The sequence below is a fragment of the Rhea pennata genome, chromosome 2, assembly GCF_028389875.1.
Source record: "Rhea pennata isolate bPtePen1 chromosome 2, bPtePen1.pri, whole genome shotgun sequence".
Classification (NCBI taxonomy): Eukaryota; Metazoa; Chordata; class Aves; order Rheiformes; family Rheidae; genus Rhea; species Rhea pennata.
The window spans coordinates 139,446,864-139,468,503 of record NC_084664.1 but is presented as its reverse complement, the minus strand read 5'-3'; the positions used below and the strand labels follow the sequence as shown (position 1 = coordinate 139,468,503).

General features: G+C 35.9%; 1 protein-coding gene across 9 annotated transcripts in view; it reads left to right on the top strand.

The window, feature by feature from the left end:
- VPS13B (vacuolar protein sorting 13 homolog B) overlaps window positions 1-21,640 on the top strand; it is a 460,401-nt gene that overhangs the window by 326,367 nt on the left and 112,394 nt on the right. For all 9 annotated transcript variants that reach the window (XM_062570474.1, XM_062570471.1, XM_062570467.1 and 6 more), the window contains one exon: window positions 14,223-14,925. In XM_062570474.1, the coding sequence (XP_062426458.1) occupies window positions 14,223-14,925 (703 nt within the window). The remainder of the gene's footprint in view (window positions 1-14,222; window positions 14,926-21,640) is intronic.

The window sequence follows — 21,640 nt, the reverse complement described above, 5'->3', positions numbered from 1 at the left end:
GAAAGTGCAGAAATAAGGACAAAATTTTAACTTGTCTTTTTTTCTCCCTAACCTCTAAGCCGGAAAGAGGATTTATTCCTATGTTTTTCTATGATTTGAGCATGACATCCATGATACCTAACTATTTCTATCTTACAAACAGGGAGTCTAAGCACAAATAACAAGGTCACAAAACTCAGGGGAGCTGGATAAAGAACTTTACCTCATGAGTCCCAATGTATTGCACCGTTTCCAAACCCTTGTACTAAAAGACACCATGGCCAGGATTTGGCGCAGTGTGCCTACAGTTGAGAAGATACTAGGAGTAGGATAGTATGTAAAGCAGTAGAATCTTATTCATAGTGTAGGTGTTATATATATGTGTGTATATATGTATACTATTATAGCAAAGCTGAAATTGTACCGCATACAGACTATTCACACCTCAGTTAAAGGCACATGCTAAAGAAAAAATAATTCTGAAAGGATGTAAATACTGTTTTTTGCTGTAGAAAGTGAATTTCTGGCGCTGGTAAATCTGGAATGGGATGTATTTTCAACTGAGAAAATTATATGAAGACTCCTCCCTTTCTTAGGAAAGCATAAAAGTGTTCCCTCTCTAGACAAAGCAGACATAAGGATTTTCTGAAGATTCTTGCTTTAAAGTTTCTATTGAACAATGTTGTCTTGATTTCTTTGGTACATTAACTTGTAAGTAGTTCAGATGAAGGCAAATAGATTTTTGTTAGATTTTTGTTTGTCTGTGGATATTATTTTAGTTTCTGTGGACTCTTAATGCAATACCTAAAAATTTTTGAATGGCCAGATCATTTGAAGTGTTAATAACATTAGATAGTACTATCTTCTGTATAATTTTTACTATTGGGCTATTTTGTTCTTAAAGTTTTAAATGCAGAGTAAGCTTGTAGCTTGATAGTGTCAGAGAGAATGCCAAAAGTGTAACTTCCTGAGAGTGCCAGTAAAAACTCTAAGTTGGAATAGCTGAATAATACTTGCATCATTTTCCTGGTAGTTTTACCAGTACTTGGAATCCCACATTGCCATTTGTCGGATGTTTTCCTGAAAAAAAAAAGATCTTTGGTTAGTTCAAGGACTCTATCAAAATAAAGTCCTTGCCAATATCTTGAGTCATCACCATACTATGTTTCCATTGTTAGGAAGCTTTGTCTCATCATTTGATTTTGTTGCCAAAAACAGCAAAGAGATATCTTTTTGAAGGGCTGTGCACTTCACTGTTTTGATATTTTTTATAAGCAAGCATTTTAATTCCAGTCAAAACCTAGATACAATTCCTGTATTTGGAAAATGACTGTGAATGTATTTTGTTACTAAGTAAGGCTCTTCAAAGCAGAAAACTTTTTTTCAACAAAGCACAAAAAGAGGTAAGGGACTAAAGTAAGTAAAATAGAATTCTTAAGAGAAAGGGTCCATTTTGCAGATATGAAGCCAAAGCACAAGGATTACTCAAAAGGACATACGCAGGTGCGCACAGATAGTCAAAAAAAAAAAAAAAGAAAAAGAAGAAAAGAACTTCTCAGAATAAATGCTTAGACCTGTATGCTGTATATTAATCAGGAATGCATAGAAATGCAAAATTTATGCTTCAAAATGTAAGTGAATTTTTAAATTTTACTTTAAATTACTTTAAAGAATTGAATTCATCCCCTTTCAGTGCTGCACAAAATGCATCCAGAGTCACATCATGGAAATTTCTAGGTGGCTGCATTCAAACTAGGTATTTTATATTGGAGAATATAGTTTGAACTTTAAATTGCAAATGGAGTTTCCAAAAGGTAGGCAATGATTCTGTGATACTAATGCAGTCACTCTGATCAGCAACATTCATTTGTGATATTATGCTGCCCAGCTCTGAGATACTTAGCACAACAGGGATTTGGGACTCATTACTCATTCTTATCTGTAGATATTCCTAGAAATTGTAGCTTTGTTAATTTTCATCTACTGCATAATTAAAATATATTCTGATTAGTTGAATATATTTTTATTCTAATTTATATACCGTGTGAACTTTAGAGAAAAAAGTTTATAAGGTTAAGTGACAAATGTGATAAGGAGTTACACTGCTGCCTGTTTCCTGCAGAGTGAGTTCAGCAGCAAATTATATTGACTATTTGTTTTATAGTATTGAAAATAAGAGATGTAGGAATGTGAGTAATTCTGATTTTTCATTTGTTAATGCTCTTGAGTCCATTTGAATCCCAGTAATTCATTTTCGTGCTATGCCCTGTTGTACAGAAGTTCACTTGTCTCAGTGATTTTTGCTTGTCTGGAATATGTGAATGTTGCTCCATTGCACTGGGGATTTGCTGAAGCACCAAAAGGGGAAGGATTATGGGACAAAGAATGTAATACTGCGCCTTGCTGCACACACAGATCAGACTGCAAAGATAATAGCCTAACTGTATTCCATTTATTTCCATTATGTTCAATATATTCTACTATTCACTGCAAAAGCCTATATAGTAAAATTACGTTGAACTACATTTTAGTACAGTGAGCAACGAATCTTCAGCATAAAGTGCAGGCCTCCTCCTTTGTCCCCTTGACTGAGAAGACCTGCAAAGTACTTGCACAGGTCCTGTGGTGATAAAATCCAGTGCTATTTGTGTTCCCATTTAGGTAGTAAAGACAGTTGTTACACTGACATGCTCTAGCATTGCAGAGTGTTTCTAATGAGTATGGAGAAGATTAAAAAGCAAGAAATATTTCTATTTGAACATTTTTACGGCTATCATGACTCTGAATTTGCATGTGATCGCTATAGCCAGTGGTGAAATCATAGATTATAATTGTGATAGACACTGATATGAGTCATGCATGTGATACTAATAACATCTCCTGAATCAAATTCAGGTTTGTGGCCATTTCAAATTACCTGAACTCATTTTAGCAGATAATTGACCATCAATACCTACTTAGAGAGAAAGCTTTGTAAAACTATTATTTTTTCAGTTGTTTATACTTAGGATGTAACTCTGGTATTTCTGATATGCTAGTTAATGTTTTTGCTCAATAACCTTTTCATATTAGCAACTTTTTTCTCAGTACATGTTCGTAGCCGTTATATCCAACTCATTCCATTTCACTGACGCTGTACCTTCTCCCTAAATTACCTGTGACTCGTTGCGTGAATCAAGACTGAAAGCCTTGTTCTTGACTCCTCCTCAGCAAACAAATATTTCCACTAATTTTAGTTATCTTCATCAAAGCATAGGAGTAGTAATCACTTAGTACAGTATTCTCAGAAATGAGCTGTGAAAACTATTTCTTATTATTCAGAAGGTGAGCATAATAGAGAATTTATAAAACTAAAAAACTGTTAGTTTTAATGAGTAAGCATCTCCCCTGCATATTTCATGAAACTCATTTGTCTGAAGAACAGTGAGTTAAAGCAATATTTTAGGAAGTCAGGCATCTTTTATTTACATAATTATAGAGACAATCTATTATTAGGTATTATTATTAGATATTATTAATTAGGTATATATGTTTGCATTAGTTTGCCCATGTTCTTACAGTCATTTGTATTTCTTTTCGCTTTCCAACTAGAATGTGTGATCTGATCTCCAAAATTTTATTGACACAGATCAGTCACTTTTGTACCTTTTTGGGCTTTGAAAACACAGAGAGAATAAGTTATTTCCCAACTCTCATTATCCTTTAGTAGGAGATGGGCAGTTAGCTGTTCTGCGTACTTTTGAAAATCTCCCACTGTTTCATAAAATTCATTCTATCTGGCAAAAAGCCATTTTTCCCAGATAAATGTATATTACACATTGAACATCTGGTTTTTTTACCCATTATGTTTATTGGATCCTTGATTTTTGTATAAAGCAATTTCTCAATACGCTAGTCTGCATTGGGTGCCTCTCTGGGTCTTTTGTCCGGATTTGTCTGTGATGAAGCTTGTCATAGCAAATGGATTTATGCCAAGGTTCAGTTTGGCCCAGCTACTAAAGTAATAAAAGTCAGAAGGTTAGCTTGGCTAAGTTGTGTATCCTGGATGTTTGAGCAAAGCTTCCTGACATTCTCAGCAAGCTGAACTTGAAGTCAGTAGCATGTTTCCCAGGTTCGTATGTGCTACAGTCTGACAGGCTGGGAGTTTTCCAGCAGATATTTAAAATTTAAAAACTAATTTTTAAAAACCCATAAATGTTTATTCTGTGTATTTTTATATAGTATAGCTTTGTACATAATAATGATAATCACTATAAATATTTAAAACTAGTTATTTGCATAATAATACAGGCAACACAATGGTCTCTTCTGTTTGTTTTTTTTGGTGGCATTCATTAATTTTATGCTTAACTTTCATATTTCTGTAGATGAAATATGTGAGTACAAACAGTTTATAGCTGCATTATACATCTGTGTGTCCTGAAGATTTGGTATATTAAGAAGGTTTTAGAGACAAACAGAAAATGTTAAGATATACTTCCTCAAAGATTGCTTTTGCAAAAATATTCTGTAATAGGACACTAACGGATATGAACATTTCAAATGACAGCTGTAAAAGTCACATTTTACCACATGTTGAATGGATCCGTTACATCTCTTGTTTGGGCTGTCTGGAGATTCCAGAAGATAAACCAGCCTGAGTTCACTTTCGAAAGGTTATTTTTCCAACACTAGAAATGAAAACCAGCATTTTAAAAATTATTTGTGAAAAAGAATATCTTACATGGCCCGTATAGGTGAAGAATTAGAGGCTCTTTGGAACACTAGCTTTAAGGCAACATCTCACAAATATTTTAAGATGGACATACTGTTTTTACACTGTGTCCATTCCCATTTAGAACAGTGTGTGTTTTCTGTGTGGCCGCTGCAGCAGTTGCATAATTGAAAAATAATACTTGCGGTATTATTTTAAGACAATATTTTAATGCGATTCAACAAGTAGGGAAAAAAGCAGACTTTTCTTAGTGAACCAATAGGAACATCGTGGCCCAGAACCTGAAAAACACCTATGTAGAAACAATATATAAGCAATATTCGATAATAATCTGCAATCTTTTTGCATCTGGAATATATCTGGAATATAATATGCCATAATAATGCCATATAATAGCAGGTAAAAGTCAAGAGTGTTCTCTATTAAGTAAGAATTTTTCTTTGTATCTAGGCCCTCTTACTGTCTTTAATGCCATCATCAGCCCAAAGTTAGACTGTTTTAATGAAATCTTTGTGCCGCCGTTAGAAGCTTTGAAAATGATAGACTGCTGCAGGATGTGTTTCCTAATAATCACCTATTGGTTTTCCAGTAAGGTCAAAAGTTTTGCTTGGACATGCAAAGCTCAGCATAATTTGAGTAACAGGTATGCCCCCTACCACCTACGTTACTGATGCAGTTAAGAGACTTGATCGATCAAGAAAGCCTGAAGATGCCGCTCCGTGTATATCCTCCTGCTGAAATGAGCTGTTCCTGACCTTTCGTTCCTGCTGAAGTGCCACAGTACTTTCTTTTTTTTATTATTATTATTTTCGATCAAGTTCAGTGGTCACAATTTAGGCTGCAATTTGGAGGCTCACTAAGCTAATCCAAATTAGCTTAATTTCCTTCTCTTTTTAGTACTGCAGTGAGCTAGTGTGGGAAATAGGCCAAAAGCTGAACACTTTTTTTTTCTTACAGCCTAGATATCTTAGATAATTTTCCAGACTTCTGGAATCCTTAAAACATGAGACACTCAATATCCCAGCACACGTTTCAGTGAGCTATTTTATGCCAGCAGTAAGATGTTTCTCACCAAAGACTCCTTTACATCAGATTTTTGTGCATATGGTATTTAGTCTGACTCAGGCCACATTTGAGGCCATTAGGATATGTAGATAGTTTTGAAGTTATGTTGTTGGAAATAATGTATAAGGAATTTTGAGTTGGGCAGAATCTTCTACTGTACTGTGATGTTAGATACTTAAGGATTATGGAAAAATTGTAACATCCGATATGTGGGCTGGTTCATTTAACTGTGCAGATATTTGTTCAGTTAAGAGGCAGCAATTAGATTCTGCATTATGAAACTCAACAAGTTACTGAGTTAAAATAATAACTTGTTTCCTTGTTTATACAGTCGTTAATTATGTCCTAGAAAACAACCTGTAAATTCTCATTATGAGGCTTTATTGAATCTGACTTTGAAACACTACCATGGTGTTTGGCATCTGATTCTGCATCTTTTCATTATTTTTGTAGAACACTTACTATTAGATAATAGGAAAATATTCAGTTAATAATTTTTTAAACATCTCGTCTCCAGTTGTCATAACGTAGGAGCATCTGATATTTTCTTATTTAAAATTCTTAAATTATTTAACCTCTTGAATCTTAAGTTTGTTTAATGAAATCTTACTTTAAAAATCCTCGTCACATAAGAGAATTTTTGATACGTGAATATATGCCTCATCAAGAAAACATCAGTGTGTAGGACCCAGCATTTTTTTGCAGCTAAGGCCAGTATTGCAGTATGTGCCACCCAGTAGATGTGTGGTTCCCAGTACCGGTCAGTGAAAGCACTACTTAAGATGATCCCACCCCAGGCTGTGAAGGGCCAGCTGTGATGGCAAAACTGTTCACGTAGCCACGCTGGGCGCTGGCTTCGGGAATCGGTTGTACCTCGCAAACGCCGCAGAGCATTCTTTTTATTGTGAAACCACAGCAATAACTACTCAAAATTACAAGTCTTTGGGAGTTATGTTTTTTTTTCCCCCCCCCCAATAACTTACTTGCTGGGCACACCAGTGAACGTGAGTTAATTCAGCCTCATGAACGATGCAGATAGCTAGATATGACAAAGTTGTTTTCAATAAGAGCAGATCAACCCTGTAACGCCTTTTAGGTCAATGCACCTCTGCGTGGAAGTGCAACCCAAAACTAATAAAACTGCAGTTCTATAATGATTTCTTAAAATTGAGGTAACATTTCTGAAATGATAGAGAATATCATGGGAGGGTGAGCTGAAATTTCAAATATATTTTTAGGGGTGTATTCAATTGAAATACACAAACAGAACTGCATGGAAAAAACTCATTTCTTGGCCTTAGGGAAAAAAAAAGGGGGGGGGGGGGAAGAAGAAGAAGAAGAAGAAAAGTGCAGAAAGGAACACTCATTTTGTCTAAGTAAATATGTATATTTATTTTAATCCAGATTTTTTCATATAAAAACAAAGATATGAGCTCTAAAATTCTGAAAGTAAATTAAAAAAAAACACAGAAAAGCTAATACTTTTAGTAAATTTTTAAATGTAAAATTACTGCTGGACAAATACCTCTGCCAGCTTTTAGCTTGGTCTATTTAAATAGAAAGTTGTTTGTTTTTTTTTTTTTTTTTTTTTTTGAAAAAAGAAATTAAAATATTGAACACTGAAGTCCTCATTGGCCTTTAATAGTATAGCATAACAAACATACAGTCTGTATTAAGACTCTAAAACTAATTCTACCGAGTTAGAAAGAATGTAGTATTTAAATATAGCCATTTTACAATTGGAACATTTAACATAGCTTTGATTTATGAATATTTGGACCACTGTTTAAGGTTACCAGAAAGTAGCCTCTTACTCTAATATTGAAGAGTTGCAAGAATGTTGCACAAAGAAGCTGAATTTGTATTACTCCTTGCCATCACTCTTTCACATAATTGCTGCAGTATTGTGAAAATTACAATTGAATTCCTGTTGGGAGTAGTTCTGTACTTCTATGAGATCATATACGTGATTATACTGAATAAAATCAGCATCATTTGTTTTACAGCAAGTTCTGATTAAAAAGAAAATTCCCTAATGAAAAAATACATTTGACTTTTATATGAAATAAACTATTTCAAACATCTGTGATATTTTTGTAGCTCCGTTTTAATTTGATTTAATAGTTCCCTTTTTGAAGGATGCTCTCGATTCATATATGCATCTCCTCATTTTACGGTTGGATTGATACAAGTACATGTGAGTCTTTGTCAGGATCAAATTGCGAGATTAAAGTTTCAATTTAAAGATTGAGAAAAAATCCATTACAAATTAGACTGGAAGACATTATTTACTAGTTTAAAATGCTTCTGTGTGTGTGTTTATATTTTCCAGGTGAGATTAGTATTGAATTTACAAAATAGTTTCCATAATTGTCAGAATTATAATCAGTCATATAATGCATATGTGCAGGAAGACAACTTTGTTTTAATTGAAGTGTTCCATAGAGCAATGTAATGAACTTTGGTTAACAAAAGAAAATTAGATCTTTAGAAAGCAATGACAGATGTCAAATAAATTATACACTCTAAGAGGTGCTTTAGTGCAAGAGATGAAATACTTGGAATTAGAATACCTAGAATACTTAGAAAGCCAGGAGGAAATCACAAGGTGTTTTCTTTGTAATTCCAGTTGAAGGACAATAGAAGAAAACTGGAAAACTTATTCTTTTACTGTAGCTAACTTTGTATGCTAGGCAAAATTTTTATTTCCATGAAAATACTACTGCTTTTTAATAAAAGAATTAAAATCAGGTCATGTATTACAGTGATGTACCAGATGCGATTGGCACTTTGATTTTGTGGTTTCACACTTGTGACTCTTTCCATAACTTATGTAATGTGAGGAATGATCTCATGATTGGCTGAAGGTTTTTGATCAGAGTTAAGGAACAGCTATGTTGGAGGCTGGAAATTTTACTTTAGTAGTGCCATTATATAACAATAATTATTATGAACAACTGGAAAAATTTTGCAGAGGTAGATGTTTTGGACTAGAGTAGTTGTACTTCCAGAGATTCTACCGCTTACAATGATTCTACCAAGTAGAGAGCTAGTCTGTAAAGTGCAGAAAAGTACTAGTAAAAGAAAATAATGCTGAAACTGATAGAAATTTTTATAACAAAACTTTGTACATGCTTACTGTTGAAAACTCTTGAGAGATTAAGTTAAAACATAATGAAAAATGTTGCCAGTTGTTGTAAAGCACCGTCCTTTGGTTTGGAAAATGTATTAATTAATTGGTCTAACTATTAATTTAGTAGTTTTACCACCTAAATACATTTATCAAAAATGGAAAATAAATGAATAGAGTTACCTGGTTAAGATTGCAGTGACCATAGGGTGGGACTACTTGCCCGATTTTGAAAGGCAATTGAATGCATTTATCCTGATTTTATGAAGTAATTCTTAGTGTGTGTTCTACAAGACATGCTATTTCCATGCCCTTTCACTAGATAGATATATATGTCATATGCCCTGTTGAACTTGAGGGGTTAAGCTAGTAAAGTTACCTATTTCAACACATAGAAAGAAAGAATTAGCCACAGTTCCCTAGCTACTAGTGTAGCTTTCAACACCTTCTCTATGGTGTCTCGTATTGATAGGATATATAACTGTGAAAGGATGAGAAAATGTACTGAAGTGATCTAAGAAGTAAACTATCAACTTGACATGTTTTTTCTAGCTATTGAAAACCTTTCCATATTGCAACTCTTTCTGACAGTGAAACTGTAGAATTCCTCTGATTTAAGTACCATCTGGTTATGCTCAAAGCTTTAAAGCTATTATCTCAGCATAAAATTTCAGCGTCCTATACTTTTTTCTTCGCCAAACTATCCATTTTTAAGCCACAAATATTTTTCCAGTCCTTTCAGATTTTATCTAAAAGTATATTTTAACAGTATTTAAATAGTTCTTAAACAATAACAATTTATCTTGATAGATGACATGCAGTGTTTTTTCATTTTATTTTAATTAGCCATTGTGGAACCAAATTCCCTTTTGTTTTATTCCTTTGAATACTGTTTAATTACAGTTATCATGCCAAATATCTTAAAGGTTATTTTACCAATACAGTTTCATTTAACATAAGCCATGTGGAATCAATAGTCCTGTTTCCTAAAGTGAATGCTTGGAAAATCTTACATTCATATGTTAAGAGTACACATCCTTTCCTCATTAGTTGGAAAGTACAGGGATTTTGGCACAGGTTCTGTGTGGAAGCATTGTGCAGCTTTTATATGGATTTTGTTTTTAGCCTTTGATGACACTGTTTAGAATAGGAAGTATCTAATAAGTAAAGCATTTTGTCTAATGTGCTGCCAGTGTGTTTAATATATGCCTGGAGGTCTGAAACATTATCTTCTCCACTACAGTAATATGCATTTAATTCTCAGAAAGCAGAAGGTCGAACTTTTAAAAGGGATTCAAAGTACATTTTCAACTAAAATAATTTAAAACATATGGGATAGGGGACCAGAGTAATGTACAGTTGGTTTTTATGGTTTAATCATGATCATGTTAATGCACACCAGTAGCTAATTAAAGAAAACTTTTATTGTTCATTTTAAATGGGTTATGTAAAGAGTAAGAGAATTGATATAATACAGCCCAATGATAAATGTTACCATTACGTTTGCTAACAGCAAGCTGATATTGCTGTTCTTGACATCTTTAAAGTATTGGCCCATTTATTCCGTAATAAAACAAAAAATCTTTTTAGAGTTATTATACTAAGATTCTGTCCCTCTCATCTCCTTATCCCATTAGAGGAATACCTAAATGATGTCCATGTTTATTATTAGGCATATTTTCAAGTTAACTGTGAATCATATTTGGAACCCTTGATGCTTACTGAGGTGAAATTGAGGCAAAAAGTTTCAGTGGTATTTGTGCACCTTTGTTGTGTACCAGTAACGTTACAAAAAACTGTCTTGCATTTGCTCCAACCTTTGTAATATGTATGGTAAGAGAGTAGGTAAAGCAAAATTTCAGTGTAGAACGATGTGGCATGTAATTGGATATGTAATTGGATGTGGTACCTTTCACCTTTTGGGCATTGGTTCATATTCCATGCTGCTTAGTGCTGAGCAGAAGTTACCATCTGACTGCTGTGCAGTGACCTATGTGAATTGATTTGGGGGGCTCAGTAATGTTTCTGTTAGTTGAATATGTCCACATAACAGGAAACTCAACAGTTGGGACCAATTATCACCCTTTCAGTAGTCTTAGCAGAGAAACTAAAGTCTGAATGGGGCTGGAAACAGAGCTGTTTTCCCACTTCCCTGTAGGTGCTTTACACAAACCAGAACATTTAATAAATATTTAATTATAAGAAGAGGCAGAAGAAAAGAACTGAGCTGTAACTCAGATCTATCTAAGTCTGAAAAGAGATGATACATTTGCAAACCAAAACCATTGTATTTTCCCCCTTCATTCAGTTGAACATGCGCAGTGCTTTTCTCTTTGGAAGATTATCTTACAGTGAATGACACTGTATTTTCAATTCCTTTGGCCAGATCAGGAACACCCTAAGTGTCCAGGAGCTGTAGAAATTCCTGCTGCATAAAGCAGAACAAGAGAGTTCCACATGCTAACATAAGAGTCTGTTCACTGCAGAACCCTGTTCTCTAAAAAAGATTTTTCATAGGACTGAACTGAAGACTATGGAGCAATTAAAAACTGCTGGTTTTAGCAGCATTTATCCTCCTGTTCATTTCAGGCAGCATTTCCATTTCCATCAAATTATTTGGCAAATTTTTTTTTTACTACTCTGCTTTCTGCCTCCTGCTTGTCATGAATACATAAGCAGTAAAACCACCCGCAGTGTTTTGAAAGCATCTTCAGTGCAGGATATGGGCAAAGTACTATAGAGTTTTCCAGACTAAGAGACTGAGGTGTAAATAGTCTGAATTTGCTAAGATATCGGAAGGAGTCAGGATTTCTTGGCTCGCAATGTAGTAATTCTTTAAAGCAGTCTTTAGTTAAGTTATTTTTACAGAGGCTGCATTAGAAGTGGTATCACATTTACAAGTCAGTGATACGAGTCTGTCATAGAAATCAGCCACAAGGAATTTTATTGGTTATTTGAAAAATATGTACATGAGTGAATCTGAAAAGGTTGTAACTAGAGCTGGCAAAACCCTTTTCAAAGACAATCTCGACTAGTTAGTGTCTCTGTTTTAGGATTTCCTCTGTAATACTTTTCCGTAGTGTATGTTCATTAAAAAAAAAGAAAAAAAAGCAGGAGCAGCAGCAGCAGCAGGGGAGGTCTCTCCCTTTGTTTTAGAAAGCACAGCATGAAGGAACCTCAATGTTTAAAAAACAAAACAAAACAAAACTCCCCAATAATTGAATTCTGCGATACGTATATTGCTGTGTAAAGATCAAAGCTGAAAGAAATCCAAGCGTTCACTGCCCTTCGTTCCTATGGTTGAGTTTCTGATAGATTTTGCAAGTACTTTTAATTCACCATTATTTTTTCAGATGGAAGTTAAGATATGTTTTGCACTAGTTTATATCTGCCTTTTCAAAGATTCACTAGAGTGGAGAAGATTAAAAAAATTATTAAAGTAGATCCTAGATGAAGAAATGAAATCATTGAGTAAATGTGCAGCAGCAGCCCAAAAAAAAACAACAAAATGTTGGACCACATCAGAGTGGAAATTGAGAACAAGACACAGGCATCATTTTGCTGCTATATAAAGCCCCACTGATGCCACTTCTTGAATACTGTGTAGAGTACCCAAAAAGGGTGTAGTTGAGTTAAAGAACGCACCAAGAAGTAAAAGTAAAATGATTAGAGGTGCAGGAGCAGTTGCCTTGTGAGGCAAGGCTAAAAAGGCTGCATCTCTCCAGCCTGGAGAGGAGAAAGCTGAGGCGGGATATGATGAGGATTTATAAAGTTGTAAAAGCAGTAATAAAGCCAAATGTAGAGTAGTTGTTCAAATCTTGGACTACAAGATGTAGGGGAAATGCAATGAAACTAGGAGGAGATTGATTTAAAACAAAGAAGTTATATCTCCATATGCACTGAATTTCTAGAACTTGCTGCCCCAGAAGGTTGTGGAGGCAGGAGAGTGTCAGCAGGTTCAGAGAAGGGAGTGGACAAATTCATGAACAGGAACTCCAAAAATGAGTGCCAGAAGGACTACACAGGCATGTTCCCACTAACATCCCAAATGAAACAGCCACGAGTGCCTGGGAAGTGCAAGGGGAATGGATTGCAGAAAGTGGCCAGGACGCATGCTCTCTTGCTCTATGAGTATCCTACTTGTGCTGGTGGAAACTATGCACTAGGCTGGACGAGTCACTGATCTGCCTGATGAGGACAATGTACTAAGTGGAGCAGAAAGGTCTACTGGGTAGCACAGATGGTGGGGCTAGTTACCCTGGGGAAGCTAGGCAGGGTGCATATATGACTCTGACTTCCACGTAAATCAAGGCAGTTGGTGCTATGTTATTGTTACTGTATTTATGCAAGCGCAATTTGAAAAATATTTTAGCAGATATGTTCCTCACCTTGTCCACAGGCTTCTTGTGATCTTTCTGCTTGTTTAAGGAGCTGTATTTAGAAGTGTTTCCTTCCTGAAGCACCTGCTTGTCTTGGATATCTTTGTGTCTCACTTGGTTCTGTTCTGTTCCTGAACTGAGCCTTGCACCTTCATTTTATATCACTGTTGCCCTTCCTATTATAGGAGCAAAGTTCTTTTTACTGTTTGTTATGTGACATCAGTTTTCTTCTGAAATATTTCTATATGCAATGATTTCTCATGCAAAACCCTGTGAATGTCACAGCCAAAGTAATACAGCCTTGGTGAGCTAAGAGCTTTTACCCCATCACAGAGACAGTCTTTACATATTGCTGACTTCTACCTCAACTTTAGTTTTTTTATAATGCAGCTGTCATTTCCTAAGAAAAATATTCTTTCTGCACCATAATATTTATACATTTCAGTTTACAATTTCCATTTAGTCTTTTTGTGATTTTGCAGTAGATTAATAATGCATTCAATTTCATGTAATCATTGTAAAATATTTTAGTGCTGAAGAGGACTTTTTTGAGCATCAGTGCTCAAAACTGGAAAAGAGTTCTGATTAGGCTTTTTATTTAAAATGCATTATTTAAGAGAGATTTTATTGTGTTTTAAAACATAACTTTCTTGTAGATTCTTTGGAGTACAAAGAATGAGTTTTTTAAAAAAAGAAAAGTTTAAGTCTAGAAATCATTATTCCTTTTTTTCCCTTCACATGTCCTTTTGGCATTACTTCTGTTATGAGTCATCATTTCATTGGAACAGACACCTGCTGTCTTTTCATGAGTGATTACTGTGTTAAAGTTAACTTGGCAGATTTTTTATAATTCTTTTTTTTGCCATCATGTTTTTATAGTGATTGTTCATTGCCACTGAAATGGAAATAATTGGGATATGGATATTATAAGTTAATACAATATTTTCCTTCACAGGTTTCCAAGCAAGAGCAGAAAAAAATGGATGTGTCTGATGGAGGAATGGTTGAAACTTCTTCCCGTTACAGTGGAGCACAGGACAGTGGAATTGGCAGTGACAGTGTTAAGATCCGAATAGTTCAGATAGAGGAACACAGTGGTACCAGCCAACACCGCATCGCCCGGCCTTCCCGTCAGTCTTCCATTGTGAAGAATCTGAACTTTATCCCCTTTGACATTTTTGTTACAGCAAGTCGGATCTCCCTGATGACGTACTCATGTACTGCTTTACCTAAATCAAAATCCCTGCAAGACCAGAAAGATGGTGAGAAAATAAGCAAAAGCTCCTTGAACCTCCCAGAAGTGGGTTCAGGGAGCAGCCATGATACCAAGAAGCCCAGTCAGGCAGGTATTTCCTCTGTCACGGCAGATGACCTTCTGAATAGTAACGCTCCCCTGGCTACTGGGAGAAAGCCAGGTCTGTTGTCACTGGAAAGTCTGCACGCTTCCACGAGATCGTCCGCCCGGCAAGCCCTCGGGATAACGATTGTACGGCAGCCCGGTCGCAGGGGGACCGGCGACACGGAGCTCCAGCCCTTTCTCTACCTTGTGGTCTCGCAGCCTTCTGTGCTCCTCAGCTGCCACCACCGGAAGCAAAAGGTAGAAATATCTGTGTTTGATGCTGGGCTTAAAGGAGTGGCCTCAGACTACAAGTGTACAGGTAAGGTTATTTAAAGCTCATTCCTGGTAAAAACTGCCAAAATAATTGGACTTCTCAAAAGTTACTGGAGTGGGGGAAGAGCACACAGCTGGTAGACTACTAGGGCATCTTTAAAAATCAATCAGTAAATACATGTATTTATAGGATTATACACCACAGCTGAATCAAGTCAAGTGTGTAAAATGTTTGAAATGAATTAAGAGCTACCCTTTTAGCAACCAGTTCTTCCTGTTCCTCAACGTTTCTTTCTCAGCATGAGATTGCAATATGGATTGTTGCATCACTTTAATGTTTCAATGTTATCTGAGGAAGTAAGAGTTTGTGAGTTAAGCTGATTTCATAAAAAGCATTTTTATGACTGAGAATTACAGTATTTTCTCATATTAGCCTACTGATAAAATTTACAGCAAAAACATTGTAGAAGTACCTGGTGTTTTGATCATAAACTTTAAGAAAATTATAGTGACTTTCCACTATTTTTAACTTTCATTCAGCTGGATAATAGAGTTTTATAAGAATTTTAATTCTCTTAATGAATGTGTCCTATAGTTTTTTGTTTCTTTATTATTGTTGGGTTTTTTGCATTTCATATGTATAGGTTATAGAAAGGAGTAACTGCTGAAAGGGAGAAAAATCTTTGTGGAAGTTTCTTTTTCTGTCTTCCCTTCACTGCTGATCAAAGAAGTCAATGGGTTGCAATTCTTTTGTCTGCCTGACTTCAATGAGATATATCCTTATTCTGCAGAATATTACCAAAAAAAGTGTAGATGAGGATGCCGAGAATTGCTGAAAGCGCAGCCAGAAAAGTATGTTTTCTTAAGTTCTTCACTGAATGAGAGCTGGAGGTGAAAAACATTCCTAATTTTTCTCTTGCCAACTTTCTTACTTCACATGAGTTGTGAAAAAGTAGAATACTTTTATCCAACTATGCTGAATCTTTACTGAGTGAGGTTATATCTTTTGAAAGACTAACAAATGTTATTTTTAATGAATCTAAACTTTTTTTGGAAATGTTAATTATAGTGAAACTTCTTAAGAGAGATCAGACAGAAAGAGGAAAAGTGGAGGAAAAGATGCATAAAATAGAGAGAAGATTCCATTCGTCTTTTCTTACTGGTGCTCCCCTATCCCAGAAGAAACATAGCTGCATCATAAATTGATTAATTTGTTATTGGTCATTGGCAATTTTTGGCAATTAACAAATGTGATAGTTTACATCTTGTTTACCATCTTTTTAGTTCTGGTGATTTTGAAATACATAATTATGAATATATGTCCTTGTACAATTTGTGACTCTAACCAATAAATAATATTGCACCAATGGAGCGTCACAAATAAATTTATTGTAGACAAATGTATAAAGAAAAAGGAAGGATTTTTATTAGCTAGATGATAAATTCCATTTAACCATATAATCTGAGAAAACACGGAATATATGGAGTAAAAGGTTTCATATTTTATCAGGTTATAAAATAAGATTGTTTTCCATCTCTCTGTATTAAATCTTATCAGTACATTCTTAGGTTGAGAATATGCTCCCAGGCACATTTTGAACCATTGTTGTGGATTTGATTGAGTATTGTCCATCACTGATAAGGACAAAGAAAGCTTGAAGAAAAACATAGGAATCGTCATAAGTTAGAGGTCACAACTTCAGTAACTTAGTGTTTTGGAAAGATGCTATTGAATTTCTTCATCTCTCATGTCTGAGGAATTTAGATGTGTCATTGTACAAGCTGCCACTACGTTACCATTAAACCGGACAAAATTCTCAGTTCTGCTACTACAATTTACTTCCAATTGCTTTCAGCATCCTTATATCTATGGGTACAAGGGGCTTTATTCTAGAAAATTAAGCTCTGGCCACAACCTGTAATTAAGTCTTCCTAGAAATTTAGAGTAGATCAGAGAGCACAGAAGCATGATAAGAGGTTAAAGTAATGAAGACAGTAGGAGCATGCGGTCTGAGAGCTCCCAGCTCCCCACCGTCATTCAGTGAGACCTGCAGAGGTCCTGCGGGGGGAGCAAGCATTAATCCTGCATGAGCGTTCCCTTTTTCTTTGTTTTTTTTGTCTCCATGGCAGGCAAATGTGCCTTTCCTTCCCATAAAACCGTGTGGAGGCAGTCACACATTATGGAATGGCAGAACTTCTGGCCCCATCTTGCTGCCTTTGTGGGCAGTAATAAATACCTTAGTCACATTTGTCAGACCATCTCCTGTGCTACATGCCTAAGGGTTAGGGTTTTAAAAAAACTTTGAGAGAAGTAGATGCCAAAGTTCTAGTGCCTAAAAGCACCATCCTAAATATATTAAAAAAGTTAATAAAACTAATCCACACTCAAAGTCGCGTGCTAGTTCACATAGCTAAATAGGTAATATAAAGTTTTTATGGGCTCTTGTTTGGGAAGACCTGCTGTGCTTGTAATTTCATCATTCAAGATTAATGTTGTCATACCACTGTAGTAACGTGTTATGTTACTTTTGGAAATTTCTATTTCTAATCTCTGCCACACTTATTGGAGGGAAAACTGCCATTAACTGTAATAAGATATATATATATAGGCCACATATTATATAATATACCATCAGGAGCTTTGCACTGCATTTGCAAAGTTGCTGTAGTCAATTTGATCTGTCAGGCCAATTTTACTTGACATTATGACCATTTGCTGACAGTTTTATCTGAAAGAGATGCATCATCCAAAGGAAGAATAATAAAAAGTTTATTTAAAGAAGTTAGCTTCTCTTCCTCTGTATGTTAGATAGCTTTGTATTAAAATCCTATACCAAGGACTGTATGGTGGGAAGGGGGCAGAAATGGCGTTTAATTTACAGGGAATGTTGCAACAGAATATTTCCACTTAGCCTCTCTAGAAGAGACTGCTCTTGCATCTGTATAGCGTATGTATGCAACTCACTGTTATCTAAGGTAGGGCAGGAGAAGCACACAAGTTAAATAGACATATAAGATGTTTTTATACTAGGTTTTAAGAACTTATGGAGTATTTGAACAGTGGATCTGAGAGTGGAACTGAGCAATCAGGTCTGATGAAAACATTGTGTGCGTTATACCATATGGTGGAGATGGGTAACGCCACAACCTCAGCTCTTGAGGTCAGGGCTGTAACATGGCAAATTGCATCACAAACTGAAAACTTTAGCCTCATCTGGAAGAGAGAGAGAGAGAAATGCATGATGCCTGTTATCAAGTTTTATTGGTGCTCCTATAGGGGAAGTTTTTCATTACTTACAGTAATACGGTTAAGCTTATATAGTTAAGCTCTATATGAACTATCTAGCTTAGACCCAAAATATGCTAATAAAAACTCTGCCATTTCAAATCATCATTTTTTATATATATATTTATATGTATGTATGTATACACACCCAATATCCTACATATGAATGTTTTAGGAATGTTTTAAAGTATTTGGAAAAATTTTTTGGAATCTATGTTGTTGTAGAAACTAAACATTTGACTACTATTAGTCCAACTGCAATGGATTCAGGTATTATGAAATACTGTGCTATAATTTCTTATAGCTTTTCTAAAAGAAAAAGAAAACTACAGTTTTAAAACAACTTTTTTAAGTCTTGAAAGATGGAAGAAAGTACAAGATTCTACTGTGAAGTTAGAAGGGTCTTATTTTTTGAGGTAAGATAACTCCAAAGAGAACTTTGGGGTAAAGAAAAGCTAATAGTAGTTCAGATGTAGTTTTGTTTTCCATTCTTCACCTCACATGCATGTATTTTTGAGGAATGTATTTTTCAGTTGTAAAATCAACAAAGAAATACATCATTTGCAAATTAATTTATAAAGTTATTCATGATTTCAAAATTGTGTATTTTCCTAAGAAAGAAGCTAAATATTGTGTCCAGAGAACAGCAGAGATATTCAAAAACACAGTATCTGACATGTAGTTCCACAATTTACTGCATGAGTTATACTTCAGCATTTGTTTTAAATATGTAATAACACATAGACGCACACATCACTGTATAGAAATATATCAAAATAAGTAAGTGATCTTAACTGAGGAGGATAACTGAAGATTTCAAAGATGAATTATACAGTGAGTTGAGGTTAATCACACAGTTTGTAAAACAATTCTTTAATAGTCTCACAATATATGTTTTGTGAATTTTTTTGAAAAAAATAGCAGTAATACTTATTTTGTCCCTATTATCTGTGTGATAAAATGTGGAATAAGATAGATCTCCATGTTTACGTTTACCATGCGTACTGTTAAAGTACTGTACTAACAGATGGTACTGCGACTGCCTTGAAACCCTTTCTTGTACTCCAGAAGTTTAAGGTGTTTCTAACAGGTAGTTTGTTGAGAGTTTGTTTTTGTTTTATGACCGTTTAATGAAATAGGGAATTTATCCTGTAAAGCTACACCAACAGCTGGGGTACTAAGGAGAAAAATAGTTGATCCTAGGCTAGTGACAAAACTAAGCTTACTGCCTTATGATAGCTTGCTACTTTCAACACGTGCAGTAATGAAGATTTTAATACTGTTATGAAACTACATACATTTTAATTGGCCTAATGATTTGGTTCTTATTTTTGAATGATTTCGAGTTAATAGAAAATCAAGTTGAGGCTCCTGCTTCTTAGGCTGTCACTCGTCTGCATGAGAGAGGACTGCGCTGAGGCTAAAGCACCAAACTGTTCACTAGCTAGGTTATTTTTTTGCTTACTTTCAGAAAGATGGAAGAACTAGAACTTAATAAGAAAACAGGAGGAAATGGATTGTTTAAGAGTTAAATATTGTTAGTGTGTTACTTAGCAATTAGTAGTAGCACATTTCCAGCCGGCCAGTGTCTCTGTGTGGCAGCACTTGCCTGCCTTGAAGCCAAAGACTAGCAGTTGTGCTTTCAATTTCCTCAGTCTGTCTTTCAAGCCATGTCCACTGGCAAGTCAGTTTGTAGGAGCAGGAGACGCGTTAGAATATTATAATGTAAGCTGAATTTTATTATGGTTGTGCTAGACTGCTTCATTTGTGTTTTGAATTATTTCTGTAATTGCACAGCTTGATTGCAATTATGTTACTTAGCACCAGGGATAGGAACTTCAAAACAAAGTAAATAAATTAACGGAATAAATATTAACTGCTTAGTAAATGTCATTTAAAAGAGTAGTTGTTCGTTGAGCTGACTTGTAAGATTCTGTATAAACAGCCCAGAAGATACTGTAAAACAACCTTTTCATTCAGTGCTCATCCTGTGTTTAACAAAAATGGCATCTGCTAGCCATTAGTTTTTGCAAATAGATCATTGGCCATTTCCACTTAAATAAAAGTGGGTGCAATTGTTTTCAATGTAATCTCATAAGCTGCTTTTATAAATATTTTTTTAAAATCTTTATTTGCTTTGTTTCAGGTAATGTAATCCAGATACAAAATTGCCTCATTTCCTGAGCATGGTGCTCTGGGCATTCTTGAAAAATATTTTTTCTATTTGTTTGTTTGTTTATTTTTAAAGAGGAGATTGTGCAGCTTGGTCATTTTGAAGGGGAGAAATTTCCTCATAAATATTTGTTATGTGTGGAATTTCTTCCACTTCCTCCAATGAAACATTTCAGCCATTGTGAGGCAATTTAAAATTACTCTTGATATCTTTTTTTTTGATAACACCCCCGCCTGTGGTGGCAGGGCGTCCATGAAGAGCAGATGCAGTAGCTAAGAGCACATGTAACCTCTGCTCTAACGGAAAGCGCAGGCTGCACGGAGAGTGACGCAAGCTGGATCCAGCAGGAAATCTGCTGCGCTGCCTCGCGTCAGCTCGCGCTTGCTGCAAAGCAGAGCCAGGATTTAAGGCCATTTTCTCGCAAACCATTGCGGGAGTTTTGTTGAGCGTCACCCGCTGCCCTCCGAGCGTGTTACTGTCCGTGCAGCAGCGTGCACGGGCGTATGCAGGGTACGGCCTCCGCCGGTAGCGCGGCGCTGGCCCGGGAGGCTGCATTGCTCAGGTTACTCCAAGTGCTCGTCTGCGTCTTCCTGACACAGCGCTTGGGATTACGCTACCAGAAACGTTTTCCCATTTGGGTTCCTTGAATACCAATGGAAACCGTTTTTAAAACGAGACCAAGCATTCCAGGGAAGAGTTCGAAACGCAGGGAGCATTGCAGCATTGTGCTGGCTTGTAAAATTGACTGCAGACCAAAATGTGATTCATCCATTGAAATGAAAGCACGTTGCGGAGCGGCCTCGCTTCCAGGCGCGCCGCAGCCGCCCGGGCCAAGCTGCCGCCCGCCGCCTGCGCGGCTCTGCGCCTCCGAGCCCGGCTTAGCAGCCTCTCGCTGGCCCTTGCCCTCAGCGTTGCCCTGCGACAAAACCGCAGTTTGAAGAAGAAAAATCCTGAGGATTTGAAATTTCTCCTGCTTCTCATCCCTTTCCTTTCCCCCTAGTCCCTGGCCTGTTCAGAAGCTGTTTTCTTGCTGCCCCTTGTTAGCATGCAAGCGAGGGGCTATTGAGTGAAGGCAAAAGCTTCCAAATTCAAATCAAGTTAAGGAAGGTATTTCATAAACTGTGAAGCTTTGGAACTGGGGTTTGGAACTTAAGCTTAAAAGTGGGTTTGGATGTTTGGCTGGATACAAAAAATAGCCAGAGATTTTTTTTTTCTTTCATTCTAGTGAAAAAGGAAAAATATTGTGGAAGTTATTCAAGACCTCACAGCTTCTCAGTCTTACTAATTTTGAAATACAGTCCT